This window comes from Stigmatopora nigra, chromosome 2 (assembly GCF_051989575.1).
Source record: "Stigmatopora nigra isolate UIUO_SnigA chromosome 2, RoL_Snig_1.1, whole genome shotgun sequence".
In the NCBI taxonomy this organism is placed as follows: Eukaryota; Metazoa; Chordata; class Actinopteri; order Syngnathiformes; family Syngnathidae; genus Stigmatopora; species Stigmatopora nigra.
In genome coordinates, this window is record NC_135509.1 from 10,459,228 (window position 1) to 10,473,584 (window position 14,357).

Sequence of the window (14,357 nt, forward strand, 5' to 3'; positions counted from 1 at the left end):
TTTTTCAAATGTCCTTAAAAATGCTATATAATTGGAGTACTCTTTGAATCCCTTTATTTTTAAGTAGTTTCATTATTCTACATTTCTGTTGATTCCCTTTAGAGAGGAAGTTAGTGCCTTGTGTGTCAGAGCCCAGCGTGCCTTCTTCCAACGCCGACCTCCAACCACCTCCTCGTACCATCGTCCCAAATGTCTTCTCACAAACGTTGCCTCACAACTTTGTGCCAAAGTGGGTAAGTCAAGTCCTGCCAAATGGGTCTGCAGAATGTTGTTTTTCCACAGTAAATGATTACTTCAATACTATTCTCTTTACTGGAATTTTTACAGATTGACGTGTGATAACCACACTGCTATTTCAACTATTCTTCTTCTACACAGGCAGAGGACGCCGCGCCGCCCCGACCTCCGCTCCCTCGCCTATACGACTACGAGGAGACGCCGCCTGCCGTGCCGCCGTTGCCCAAGGAAGCTTCGGCGGTCATCCGTCACACGTCAGTGCGAGGCCTCAAGCGGCAGTCCGATGAGAGGAAGCGAGACCGAGAGGGTGGTCACTATGTTCTCAATGGGGACTCTAAGGTACGTTAGAAATTATTATTTAATTTTTTCACATATTCAAACCATTCATTGCCATTGACTGTCTTTTTCATCCTTCTATCATTAAAATTAGTCTGTTACTAGTGTAGGTCCAATCCATTTGGACTGGGAGGATATTGTTAATTATCTATCAGCTCTCCCTGTTGAAATAAATTGGGCACCCACTGCCATCACTTACAGCCAATGTGTTCATTTTTATTCAATTGCAGAGTGACTTACGTTCGTTCCTGAGCGAACCCGAGCTGCCGGCCATCACTCACCAAAACACCGACACGGACTACTACTATGCCGACCATAAAAGTACTGTTACCGTCCCTCTAATTGATTAACAGCGACTGTCGTCTTTATTTATTTGGATCACATTCTATCCGTCAGGTCAGGCTTCATGGCTGACGGCGAACCAGTCGGACACCCTGTCGTCCTTTGTAACGTTGCGGAGATGCCCTGGCACCACCGTGGACAGGGTACTTATGAATTGTTTTCAGAATATTTTCATAACCCTGTTTATTGGTGTGTTGTCTTCATTGTGTTTGTCTCACCAGGAGCGACCAAGGAGTGCCCTGGATTGTTTATCCTCCGAGTACCTGGGGGGCATGGCGCCTACCCAGCGTGCCGGTCGGATGAGCGCCGAGGAGCAGTTAGAGAGGATGAAACGCCACCAGAGGGCGCTGGTGCGCGATCGCAAACGAAACCTCAGCCAGGGCGAGCGATCCGGCGCTCCGCCACCCGCCTCCGTACGTTACTTACACCCCGCAGGGGCAATGGCCCCCGCACCTCCACTAAGAGGCCGGCCGCATGGTAACCTAGCAGGGATGCTAACACGCTAGCCGCATGAACTAACAAGCTACGAGCTAGCTTGGTTAATGCTTTAAGACCAACAAAAAAAGGCGAGGGGCTCAGAATGAGCCTTCTTGGACCCCACTGACGGACGCTGAATGTGAACTAGAGAAGAGCCAATGCGTTTATTTATCTACTGAGGGATATTTTCAGTATACATCGCAGTACAGTATGGCTGAATACATATAAATATTTTTTGTAGAGATTTGTTATATAGATTTACATTTAGATCATCTATTGGCCATAGCTGGTATGGTATATCAGGTTGTTCAGAAAATGCTGGTGGCGCAAGATTGTACCCTAGTCCGCATTTTTTTTTTTGGTCAAAATCTAAGTGCCTTGTTTTACACAATTGTGTTTGCCTTGATCCCAAATTCCTCATTATTTCAATCAACACGCTTTTGTTTTATACTCAGTAGAACGCGGAGAGACAAAAATTGACTCCTAAACTTTGAAGGCAACGGTTAGGAATGTTTTTTTGGCTGTTAACATCAATCACAGAAACGATGTTATTCTACTGAGGGTTGCGACAAAGGCTATCTATGACTGCAAAATGACAAACCACAAATATATACATATATATATATATATAAATCTCATCTCGTTTTCTGAACCGCTTTATCCTCATTAGGGTCGTGGGGGGTTGCTGGACATCGGACCAGAGGCAGGGCACACCCTGAATTGGTGGCCAGCCAATCGCAGGGCACAAGGAGACGGACAACCATGCACACACACCCACATCTAGTGGCAATTTAGAGTGTCCAATCAGCCTACCAAGCATGTTTTTTGGAATGTGGGAGGAAACCGGAGTACCCGGAGGAAACCCACGCAGGTCTGGGGAGAACATGCAAAATCCACATAGATGGACGTGACCTTGATTTGAACCCAGGACAAAATATATTTTTTCTTCATCTTATTTTTGCCACCAAATTTGAAATACGTTTATTCCGTTATTTTTTTAAGGAGCCAAGATAATCTTCGGTTGGTTGTTGTCCACGAACCACTGATGGCGATTAAAAAAGGCAATAATACAAATGATATATATCTCGTCTATAAGGGGAGTTTTAACAAGGGGGTAAATAGGTGGGAAACACAAAGAAAAACAATTGTAAAATAAAGTAAAATATGACCCACTGGGACCATTCGAAATTCTAGTATTTAGTTTTTAAAAGTACTTGATGTCAACATGGGCCAAAATATCGCCTCTGCCTTCATTTCTGTTTAATACGTTACATTAGTGTTGTGGAGCCGCCTTAAAACGATTAATGCCATAACTCACTACTGCTGAGTTGTAAAAAGACAACTTGAAATGCTACTTGCAAATGTAAACATGGCTTTAAAATATGCTAATGTTCTATTTTTTTTGTTCATAACCCTAATTTGGAGGCATTTAACATGGACTATAATAAAGTAACCCTCGAGTAAATTAGCAAAAGTTGAAATTTCTCCTGAAAATTTTGATATTTCAGATTTCACTGATTAAAAAAAAGGCTCAAATTTGACTAGTAAAAATTGTAAGACTAATAGTCAAAATTTACAATTAATAGTTGGAAACTACAATATGCAGAAAAAGTTAATAATAGCACAACAATATCAACATTGCAATTTTACAAAATGTAATGATTATGTTTGAGAAAGATTTAAGTATTTTTTAAGTATGGAAATTAATGGTTATTGTTTGTGAATCAACTTTTATGGTTATGAGAAGAATGTCTTAATTGAGAAAGAGAAGGTTAATATAGTATTAAATATGTAAAGTGAAATTATATTATTATTTTTATATTTTTCCCTGCAAAATATTTATGTTCCAAGACTTAAATCCTAACTGAAAAATATTTGCAGTATTAAATCATGAACTTATATCTGAAATATAACAAAAAGTATTTTTTTAACTTTGTTTTTGATAAATAAAATTTAAATATAACATGAAATTGTGAAACAAATCATGTGACAAGCAGAAAGAAATAACAAAAGGAATAAATGGAAAATATAAGACGTTGTGCTAGAACGTTACGTGAATAAAGTCCGTTAAACATTTCTTTTAACAACATTCAAATTTAAAGACCTAATGTTCTGTGACTGATGTAAAATATTAACAGAAAAAGTTGTATGTGAAGGACAGCAAAATATCAATATATGTGAAATACGGCAAAAAACGTAAACATCTTACGAGAATGAACTTAAAATGGCCAAATCTGTGAAAAGTCACAACATCAAGCTAAATGAATTACATATATTATGAAAAAAAAATAAAACAAGATAGTCAATAAAAAAAACTCAAAAAAACTTTGACTTCTCAGCACTAACACAACTCTAGACCACGCCTGCTACTTTAGTTGTTATTTTCCCAGAGGGCGGGGGGCCAATCTGGCTCAATTAGATGTCCAGTAGAGTATGTACTCTGCAGCGCCACCTAACTGTGTCACTTACAAGCAATTCTTTTGTAGACATTTGCACTCCTCAATAAAGAGTGTCTTGCTTCCCAGGCACACAGTTTTCCTCGTCTGTGTCGCGTGGGCTTTGGCCCCCAGGGGTCTGCATGCTCTCCGCCCACCGCCCTCCTTCCCCATCTTTCCTACCCTACCTTTCCTACCCCTTTCCCTTCCCCATCTCTCCTTTTTCTGTGTCACTTCTCCCCCAAACGCAAGCTCAGAAGTGGCCAGCTGCACCCGGAGGACGCATTGCATGGCTTTGGATGATTACTCACACAAGTACTACACACACACTCACACACAACACACACTCGGTGGTTGTACTTATAAGACACTAATCATGCCTGCCTAATGAGACTTAAATCAACGGATAGATTTATTAATCCACAATGATTTATGCCTGCATAGAAATTTAACTCACTCTCTCACAGCTTATCTTTGTCTCGGCCCTGTTTTAATTTTTATTTTATGTAAATTAGCATAACCACGAGACATATAAAGTCTTTTTGTTACTTCAACTTTTATATCGTGAGAAACGATGCTTATATAAAATCAGTATATTTCATAAGTGCTATGATAGTAATAAAATTCATTCATGATCGAATTTATTTCTGTAAAAATGAATTTCTGGCCCATATGAGAAGCACACAAATTCGTCAGTTTTAGTTTCTTTAAAATATGAAATTTATTAAAAATACCCAAGGATAATCCTGCATTATGAAGTCTGTAATATCGAAGCCAAGATTGCTAAACTCATGTTAATTATGCCAGGCAAATCTGTCAATGCAATAGATAAAAATATTCAAATTATACTTTATTAACTGTATAATACAATACCATTGAAAAATAATTTCTGATTTAAAAAAAAACGTGACTTTCAGTTCATCTCACACTTTGTCAAAATGAAATATGAATGAAGTACATATGGATTATGTATAATTTATGGAATTAAAACTCATATTACTACCTCTCGCAGGTGCTTGATTGGCGGGAAGAGCGTCCCGGGGCCGAAGGTCAAAGCGATGAAGGGTGCAAAGAGAGAGAAGGTCAATGGGTGACGGCCAAAGCCACTCTGATCCGAGAAGTGGAAGTGGAGCCTCTAGACTACGACTATGACATCAGAAGAGAGGTCAGACGAGACCCCGAGATGACATTCACGTTGATGTTTATCACCAATTTACCGTCTCGTGACTTTTAGCTCTGCAAGCCGCAGAAGGTTTCCATCCCGGAACGTTACGTGGAGACGGATCCGGAAGAGCCGCTGAGCCCGGAAGAAGAAGAGGAACGAAGTCGGCGCACGGAACGGATCAGGAAACTTCTCAGCAAGTCCAAGTAAGTCAGAAGAAGTGCACAACATCCAACAATTCCCAACACAGCAATTATATAGGACCAAGATGGCCGTTTAAGACCTTGATTGTGTCAGCATAGAGCAATAAACTGTATTTGTACACGTCTTACCTGTACTTTGGTTTTCGCAGTGTTCAGAATTTGCAGTCGGCATCTGTTGACTTTAGTGAGCTCGACTCAGTTCTCCAACAGCAGGAGAAGATCATGAATGTGTCGCGGGCCCTCGCTTCACAAGCATCAAAGAAGAGCAAACTGGTAGCAGGTTTGTACTCCATAGCATGTTTTCCCATAATCAAGATTTTTAACGTGGCCCAAAAGTATGGCAAAAAATGCCAAACTACAGTATAGTTGAGGTGGATTTACTTGACTTTTATTTTGATGTGATTTCAATTGGGTATTTTAAGTCATTTTTGTCCCATACTAATGTTTATCTCTTTCAATGCCATTGAGTTATAGACGTCAAATCCATGTTAGTTGTAAAGTTTGGGATTAAGTAATCATGTTTCACTGCCTTTGATGGCAAAAGACGTCCAATCTGGTTTGAATGGACTCTTATGATGACTTAAGGACAATTGATCACTGATAACCCTCCCAGTCAAACTGGATTGGAAGTTTTTGCGCTTGTCTATCTGCTGTAAACCTATTGATTTTTAAAGACTTTTGCAGGCATTTGTTATATAACTTAATGATATTTTTCTCAGTTTTTTTTCTTCCGTTTTTCCAAAGCTGCAGCTGCTGCTGGTCAGTGACCACCCGCCCCCATGGTTCCCCACAGGAGGCACTTTGAAAGCTGATGATCCAATTTTTGAAATGGAACACAAACATTGAACATTGACAACACTTTTGTTTTATTCTTATTAAAATATAATCACCTCATAGTCACAATGTCTTTGCTACTAACACGGGTGACCTGTGGTTCACTTCACAAAATAAACTAGCAAATAAATTGTTTGTAATGTCTCCATTTTTAACAAAATGAGTGACAGCGGGATGTTCTAAAAACAAATGACATACGCTGTAAAAAGTGAAAAAAAAAACGTCTCCTATGATGACTTGACAAAGGACTTTTTGTACACATTTTTCCGTTCAGAATTTCCACTTTTTTCAGGGTCGCTTTCGTCCTTTTCTGTCGTGGTCTCCGCCACCTTTGTTTCTCCAACTTTGTCCTCTGGGCTTTTGGACTCGCTGTGTGGCGTCTCTAACTCGGGCGTGTCCTGTTTCGAAACGTTCTCATGAGGCATGTCAGGCCCCCCAAACTGCAGAATAACAAAAACATAGTAAAAAAAACATATTCCCCTGTCGCGTCCTCGGCATCACAGTGAGCGTCTTCCTGCTCACCTCGCTGAAGCCGAGTCCACAGTGTCGCCGGTCTCGTCCTGACAGCTTCCCGTCCATGCCGCGCTGGTACTGCATTTCTAGACGTTCAGAGATTTTCTCATCCTCCGTTCCTGTCAAGCACAATGTTGTCATGGCACACACGCCTCTCACATACGGAGAGTGCTGCGTGGTGGCGAGGGGGGGGGGGGGGGGGGGGAGACTTGTTAGTAGAAAAGTAGAAACTAAAATGTTTTTTTTTTTTACACCGAGTTGCCTAGTTTTTAATCAATTAATATTTGTCTCCTTTTTTGGAAGAGGCGGAAAATGTCTTACCACTACGAAAGTGAGATGTGGATTTGTGATCTCCAATGACGAGACGTCCAGTGTGTTCTTTCTGCAAATACAAAACAAATGATTAGACATTTGACTAGATACACAAACAGAAAAAAAAGTCATCTTTAAGAGCATGCTTAGTTACTGTGTGCATTCATTTCATCTGGAGTGAGTCCATTACATTCTGCAGCACTTGTATTAAAGGTAGTACTTTCACAAAATTACCCAAGTTTTTTCCCAGGCAAACTGTTTATTATGAAACTTCTTAGAATGCTGCTATTACTTTTGGGGAATGCATACACTTTGGAGAGAAATCTACCTTGGAGGCGCCCATTAGTCGGAGGAACTTCTGCTTCCTCTCGTCACTTCCCAGGTCAGCGGAAGCCCACTTAGTCGACTCCTCCTGCAGGTGCAAACACCAAATAAGAACAGATTGCATTGTTCTTGCACCCGGAAAACGAGCACACTGCACACTGGCAGTCCAAATTCAAATCAACGTTATTCCTGTCTCAAAGCAAGCTGATATGCCAGTAAGTACGGTTGGTGCAGATTGCATTATATATATTGGACATGAGCCGAGGAGCTCACGTGAAGCTAACCCTCTTCTAGTAAATCTACAATTAATTTACACTGCCATCGAAATCGCAATATTTGACTCACTTCACTGGAGGACGCCGGACGTTTGGTGCCGTGTTTGTCACCCGGAGAAGTCATAGTTTGTTTCAATAAGGTCTCTAAACGCTACATAAATAAGAAATCTTGCCATGTAGCGATGGCTGATATTTATGGTGTCGTCACTTCCGGAGGCTTCGGCTCCTGTTGCAACGCCGCCTCTTCTTCCCCCTTGTGGATAAAATGTAGAATTACAAAACCAAACTAAACTTTCTACAATTTCAAATGGATGTGATATAAAGAAAGTGTCGATAGATGTCGTTAGAGTAATTTCTACAACGCAAAAGAAATTTACAGTACCTCCTAAACTTGTAGTTACAGTCCAATAATTTTATTCACGTGTTGAAATGATGGTATTTATTTTTTTCAGTATAACACAAATGTTCTATAACGTATATTGATGAAGTGGTCCATTGTTATAGTTATCTGTCCTTATTGATTAGTTTAGAGACTCAAGGCTCCAATTTTAGATCTCAATTAAGTTTTTAATTGACATAATTCATTAGAATTTTGACCATAGTACATTTTTTTACAGTATCATCTTCAAACACAATTATTCTTGTATTCGAATAACTGTTTGATTGTTTTAGTAAGGAAGATAATCAAAAATATGATACCCAATAGTATAAAATGTGTTAAAACATAGTTTGAGTTATATAAATATTGCAAAAAATATTTTTACCACTTTAAGATGTTGTCTCTTATGAATACACTTCGATCTTAAATTTACAATTACATTTACTTATTCAACATTTAAATTAAAAACACAATTTTCCACCTGTTGCCTGCGTGACTTTTCATATTTCAACTTCATATTCTTGCCGCTCGACTCACAAAATCAGTCATTTTAAACATTAAGATCCCAGATTTCCGAGAAAATGTTGGATGATCACTTCAATCAGTATTTTAGGGGAAAAAAAGTCAAAAGAAACGCAACCCCAAGAAACATTTTGCCCAACTTTTTCCAGATTTTCCAAACCCTTGCAGACAACTTTTTGTGTATCCCAAAGTTCCTTAAAGGGTATCCCTCCACCCCCCATAGTGAGAGAAAGAGAGAGAGAGAGAGCCAAAGCAAGAAAGGAAGGGAGGGAGGAGGGGTTAACTCTCCTTTCTGTGGCTCTCTATCACTCACTTTCTCTTTACGTTCATATCGCACCGGACGGGGAAGGAAGGACTAACTTTTTCTTTGCTTTTTTTCCCTCCCTCCGTGCACGACAGGACCGGGACTCAACCAGTTTCCTACTTTCCCTGACTTCCTGCACTCTTTCTTTGGCTTTGCCCGGTGATTGAGGACCCCCCTTGACCCCCGTCCGTTCCCCGCATCCCAAGTGCGCAATGGTGTCTTTACGCGCAGGGTAGGACGTCCATCTCTTCCAAAGTTGCAGCACGAGTCTCATCGCAACGTGTGCAGGTAAGAAGCAAGTCATGACAGCCAACATTCACATTTCTAAGAGTGTAAAAAAAGTGGAGCAATGCATTATTGCAACAATACCAAAAGAGCCTTGTCAGTTCACACCAAGCAGATGATAGAATAAAGCACATTATCCTAGTCCTGAAGCCAGAATGCACTCCACTTAAAGGAATAAAATAAAGTTTGCACAAATGTTTAGAATCACTGCAAAATCCTCAATGCTACAAAAAGTGTTTTACTATAACTTTAAGCGTGTCTCCTTGTACTTAAATTAAATTAGAATAATTAAATGAAATAGAATAATGGAATGAAATGTTTGCGTGTCAAAATTAGTCAATCAGTCACATGGACTTCAAGTTAAAAATATTTTAAAAGTAATGCCATATTTGTTTTAATCTTGCATTTATTTCTATGTAGAAAATGTTGACACATTCAATGACAGTCATTATATGCAATTATATGCAACTAGTGTGATAAAATCAATCAATTTTCTCCCAAAAGTGACTTTTGTTATTGTTTTAGCTGTAAATTAACACATTTAATTAGGACTGTACACAGCTACATTATAATAACTGTAACATGAAACTTATTGATGAAAAAATATTAATATTTCAAGTAGAAATATGAATATTAAGTTTATGATACTCAATGGATAACTTTATCTGTAACACACTTTATTTCTGTCTGTAAAAAAAAGTTGTTGTTAGACATGCCTTCACTCATGCTGTCTGTAAGAACAAGCATCACCAACGACCCAGAACTTTTCATTCAAGTATTTGCCTGAGTATACAGACCGTGTCACTGTGAAAAGTTTGTTACACGATGCTAATAATCTTGCAAAATAATCCAAGTATTAATATAAAATACAGGGTGGCATATAGATGAATTAATCCTACTTGCTGTACAAATCCTTACAATGACATAAAGTTGAAAGATTTATCTTCTAGAAATGTTGAATTTCATATAAGGTACATTAAGAGCAAAAATATAAATCCCATTGGTACAAATGCCCATCAGTTGACTTGGCCATGCTGCAAAAAGAATTAATTTGATGTTAAAATTTGACCGGTAAACCTCAGTACAGTTCCCATTGTTTTATTAAATATAAAAAAATGTTGATTACCACCAACAGTCAACTCATTAATACTGCAAATATGTTGAGAAATGGAAGGAAATCATGTTGCTCGTGACCATAAATAGAGACATGAATGCCGCACAAATGTTATGCACTTTCTGCCAAAATGTTAATGATGACTTAATAGGACTGATAATGCTGCAGAAATGTTGAATGTGAAGTCAATATTCTAAGAGTCACCCACAGTAGACTCACTAATGTTCACAATTTGTTTAACTGTCTGTCCCAATGTTTATAAAGGCCCTCATGTAGACTCAATAATGCAATGAAAATCTTGAATTTGAAGTCTGAATGTTAATAATGACCACAAGTACACTAATTTTCCCTTCATCATCGTATCCTCACAAGAGTTACGGGTCCACTAAATAGTGCTACAAAAATGATGTAGGAAAAATGTTAAAACCAACCATAGACACTTTAATGAAGAAAAAATGTGAACTTTGATGTGAACAATGATAACTTCTGTATATAGTATTTATTAATGTTGCAAAAATCTAATAATGATCATATGACGAAAGGAATAAAATTCGATTTAAGGTAAAAAAAAGTGAATACAGCATTTGACACTTCAAAAATCTTACAGTTTAAGTATAAATGTAAATAAATTTGAATATAAACCACACATAGCCTACAGCGTCACGTAATTACTTACCCTAAGTACAAGTTTTAAAATAAAACTAATGTATTATTTATCTATTAAGATAAAAAATATACTGTTTTTTTATGTCCATTTTCCCGTAATTTGTCAACTTTTAGGGCTTGTTTTCTATCTCCTTTTTTTTTGCATGGGCACATCTAACATATGTGACGATGTAGTGCAAATGTCATGACAGGGGTACTTCCACACTGACCCAATTGAAAGGGGGGGTTGTGGGGCTTCTTGGGAATCTACCAGGGAGAGAACACAGGGACAAAGTGGGTGGTGGTCCCATCGTATTCATTACACCCCACTTTGGATGTGGTCCTAAAGTCTTAGTCATGTGTAAAAATAGAGCACAACAAGATGGAAGCATGAGAATGAGACAATAAGGCTGATTGTTAGGCATTGATATTGTTATGTCATGAGGTAGCAGTGCATCCCGTCTAGCAGAGGGTACGGGAGGACAAGGCAACACAGTGGGGTCTGCAGGGGACTGATAGTGGTCTCCACGGGGTGGTCCCCTCGCTACACCTCGTAGATAACGCTTACTTGTGTGTTCTTTCTGCACGCACACATGCCCGGAAAAAAAGAGAAAAAGAAATGTTGACGATTTTGCGCCTCAAACGTGTATCACAAATCATCTTGGTGAATTGTTTGCAGGAGATAATTTATAGCCCACTACACACACACACACACACTAACACACACACGGCCACTTTCTATCTCCTGTGTGTAAAACAATCTGAGTGGGGGTCTTGTGTGAGAGGTGGGTGGGTGTCAGAAGTTGATCTCCTATGGCATTCTGCGAGGAGCAGGTGCTGCGGCTCGACGTTCCCTCATAAGGTAAAGTGGCATTAGTGCGTCCAAATGGCAGACTTAAATATAGGTTGCCAATTCAGCACATTGTCCCAAGCCTGCATAGCTGCTCTGCAAAGACTCGCAACTTTTTTCTTTTTTACTTCTCCCCCTCTTCTTGCTCACAATTAGTTGGTAATGAAAATACATCTTGGTTAAAATTGCTTTTACAATGAGGAAAAAGACTTTGGCGTGGCAAATCATATGCATTGACGTGGGGGGGACGTATGAAGCACGTCATTTGAAGTGGTCTTTTTTTGCAATTTTAATGTATACCAGAAGAAATATACTTTTAGATAATCTGGTATAGTTCTACATATTTGTATACATTGATGTTCTGTAGCTTGTGCACTACAAATATAATCCAATATGATAGATAGAGCTACTAGATTGGGTGTGGTTGTCTTGATTTTTATACTTTGGATTATTTTGTTCCTTAAGTCATTCACTGGATTTGATAGTGATAGACACCAAATTGGTTTCTGCTGGGAAGGCTGGCATTGAAAGATCATGCTTCACTGCCATTGACGTCCAATCCAATTTCACATTAGGGCTTACTCACTTCCAGTCTCTGAGTCAGAATAAAATGTTTGGACACATTTATTTAGGACACTAAACTTGTCTGACTTCCAAGATGCTTGCACTTCTCTCATAATCAACATGACAATCCAAGATTTACTGGTAATCTTTGTTTTCTATTCATAAGATGCTCAGATCTAAAAAGCAACACTGCCATCTACAGAGATCTGTTAGTGACTACTTTTGTGCTTGGGCCATTGTTAAGTCATTCTAAAAGTTTGGGTCAGATGTTGGATATGTCATCTCTGTTGTAATCATACTGCTCTTGATGCTGGACCAGTTTCATGACCCTTGCTGTTGCTCAAACTGTCATGTCTACTTTCTTTCTCCTCTGTTTCTTCTAACTGTAACTTTTCCATAACTTTCCCTAACTTGTAAGGAGAGTGGGCCAATGGTGACCAAATGCACACAACAAGGTGGGGGACACCCTGAATCGCTGGCCAGGTGACAAACAACCATACACACTCACACTCATACCTAAGGGCAATTTATAGTGTTCTACCATGCATGTTTTTGGTTTTGGGAGGAAATTCCTCGGAGAAAACCCATGTAAGCCTGGGGAGAACATACAAACTCCACACAGTGATGACCGACCTGGGATCAAACCCTCAAGCCCAGAATTGTAAGGTCGACACACTAACCACTTGTTCACCGGGCCGCCTGCTACGCTGTTTAAACACTCTAAATTGCCCCATGGTTAAAGATTTTACTGTAGTCAGCCACTATTTCAAATTAGAATTGATCAAATGTGAACACGTTAACTGTGGCATGTTAACACATAAGCAAGATAGCAATCGACTGTCCAACACACTAAGAAAGATCAATAAGGATTTTACATTTTACCCTTTAGTCAGGTACTATTTGTTATGAAGATTGATCTAATGTTAACATATATCACGAATTAAGCAGCCCTGTCTGTTTGTTCAGAAGCCTTGCCTTTCCTAATGATTTGCCGTGGGCTTTTACATGTCTTGTCACAATACAAATTGTACATTTAGTCACAAGTGTTCCAGCTCTGCTGTAAGTGCACATTAGCGGGTCTATAGAGTATATACTTATGTTGGGCACACCCAAATTGCAGTGTTGCTACACAAAGAATAGTCTGCTCACTCAAATACTGGACTCACAAAAGAACTTTATTGCAATCAAATATTATCAAGTTGCATTTTAATAAGTGTCTGATTGGAAGGCGTGTCAAAGGGACAAATGTTTATTACGATATAAATGTTGCTATTCTTATTCCATTCACATCTTTAATAATTTTTATTTATACATTACTTGAACTTCACTTTATTTCGAAAGGGAAATCAAGAGAATTTATTTATTCACAATTGCAGGTGCTTTTTTCCCCGACTACATTAACTTTTGTAAATTTTAACTTTTTAAATTATTAATTAATTTTTTTTTTATTCCTTTATGAACTAGTTTTATTGCTATTTTAATTATTGAATGTATTATTTTCTTCAAATTAAATATTTAGTTAAACAATTGTTTCCAGAAATTATGAGTTTCAAAATTAAATTTTCAATGAGCATGACATTTTTTTGCATTATTATTAATATTATTATTGCACTTTTTGAAAAGATAATCTTTAACAATATGTATCTATTTCCTGAAGACAATAATTTTTCCTCCCAAGGCAAATACTATTCAAATAGATCATTTGAAGTTCAATTCTTCTGTAACCATTGCTTTAAATAAATATCATTAAAACATTATTTGAATTTACCATGTCATAAAAATATTTGACGTCAAGGAGTGAACCTGAATTTGACTCCAAGCAACCGCAGAAGCAGCACATTTATGTAAAGGTGTCAAAATGATAAAAATGGGTGTAATTGGCAAACACCCCGTAGGTTGTCTAGTCTTATCTAGTTCCAGAACCAGCCGGGTGTGGTTCACTGTTTAAAAAAAAAAAAAAAAAAAAGACAATACAGCCACATTTATGCTTTGATATTCAAATATACTCTCTGTGTGGAGTTTACATGTCCTCCCTGTACTTTCGTGGGTTTTATCTGGGTCTTCAAGTTTAGTCACATCCCCCAAATTTTTGTTTTCGTTATTACTTTTTCAATAGTTTGCAAAAAGTATATTTCAATTAATGTAAAAACATGATAAATTGTCCTACGCTTATTTTGTGTGAATCCCAACCACCCTGAAATACTCCGGAAATGGGACAAGGTCGACGGAGGTTGACAGCTCTGT

The 14,357-nt window shown here is 38.4% G+C and overlaps 3 protein-coding genes across 6 annotated transcripts in view; 2 read left to right on the forward strand and 1 right to left on the reverse strand.

Annotated features, from left to right (window-relative positions):
* LOC144208518 (pleckstrin homology domain-containing family A member 7-like) overlaps positions 1–6,161 on the forward strand; it is a 50,072-nt gene extending 43,911 nt beyond the window's left edge. Inside the window, exons 21-29 of the mRNA XM_077734422.1 lie at positions 103–233; positions 379–576; positions 804–894; positions 970–1,058; positions 1,137–1,328; positions 4,840–4,992; positions 5,062–5,195; positions 5,342–5,472; positions 5,937–6,161. Of these exons, the coding sequence (XP_077590548.1) occupies positions 103–233; positions 379–576; positions 804–894; positions 970–1,058; positions 1,137–1,328; positions 4,840–4,992; positions 5,062–5,195; positions 5,342–5,472; positions 5,937–5,959 (1,142 nt within the window). The 3' untranslated portion in view covers positions 5,960–6,161. The remainder of the gene's footprint in view (positions 1–102; positions 234–378; positions 577–803; positions 895–969; positions 1,059–1,136; positions 1,329–4,839; positions 4,993–5,061; positions 5,196–5,341; positions 5,473–5,936) is intronic.
* c2h11orf58 (chromosome 2 C11orf58 homolog) lies at positions 6,035–7,685 on the reverse strand. Its single transcript, XM_077734508.1, has 5 exons — positions 7,521–7,685; positions 7,180–7,263; positions 6,861–6,921; positions 6,549–6,658; positions 6,035–6,466 (listed from the first exon to the last, which is right to left on the reverse strand). Exons 1-5 carry the CDS (start codon positions 7,572–7,574, stop codon positions 6,254–6,256), a joined length of 522 nt encoding a protein of 173 aa, XP_077590634.1. The 5' UTR covers positions 7,575–7,685; the 3' UTR covers positions 6,035–6,253.
* Positions 7,240–14,357, forward strand: part of LOC144208529 (transcription factor SOX-6-like) — a 59,990-nt gene continuing 52,872 nt past the window's right edge. For 3 of the 4 annotated variants that reach the window (XM_077734433.1, XM_077734458.1, XM_077734450.1), the window contains exon 1: positions 8,690–8,943. The gene's annotated coding sequence lies outside the window, so the exon portion shown is untranslated. Of the gene's footprint in view, positions 7,391–8,689; positions 8,944–14,357 lie in introns of those variants that run through there. The other variant, XM_077734442.1, reaches the window with a different exon arrangement.

Excerpts from the sequence above, each read along its gene's own strand:
- c2h11orf58 (XM_077734508.1), bottom strand. The coding sequence starts at position 7,574 with ATGACTTCTCCGGGTGACAAACACGGCACCAAACGTCCGGCGTCCTCC. Across the intron at positions 7,264-7,520 it reads GTCCGGCGTCCTCCAGTGAA|GAGGAGTCGACTAAGTGGGC; the intron begins GTGAGTCAAATA and ends TTGCACCTGCAG. Across the intron at positions 6,659-6,860 it reads CACATCTCACTTTCGTAGTG|GAACGGAGGATGAGAAAATC; the intron begins GTAAGACATTTT and ends TGTGCTTGACAG.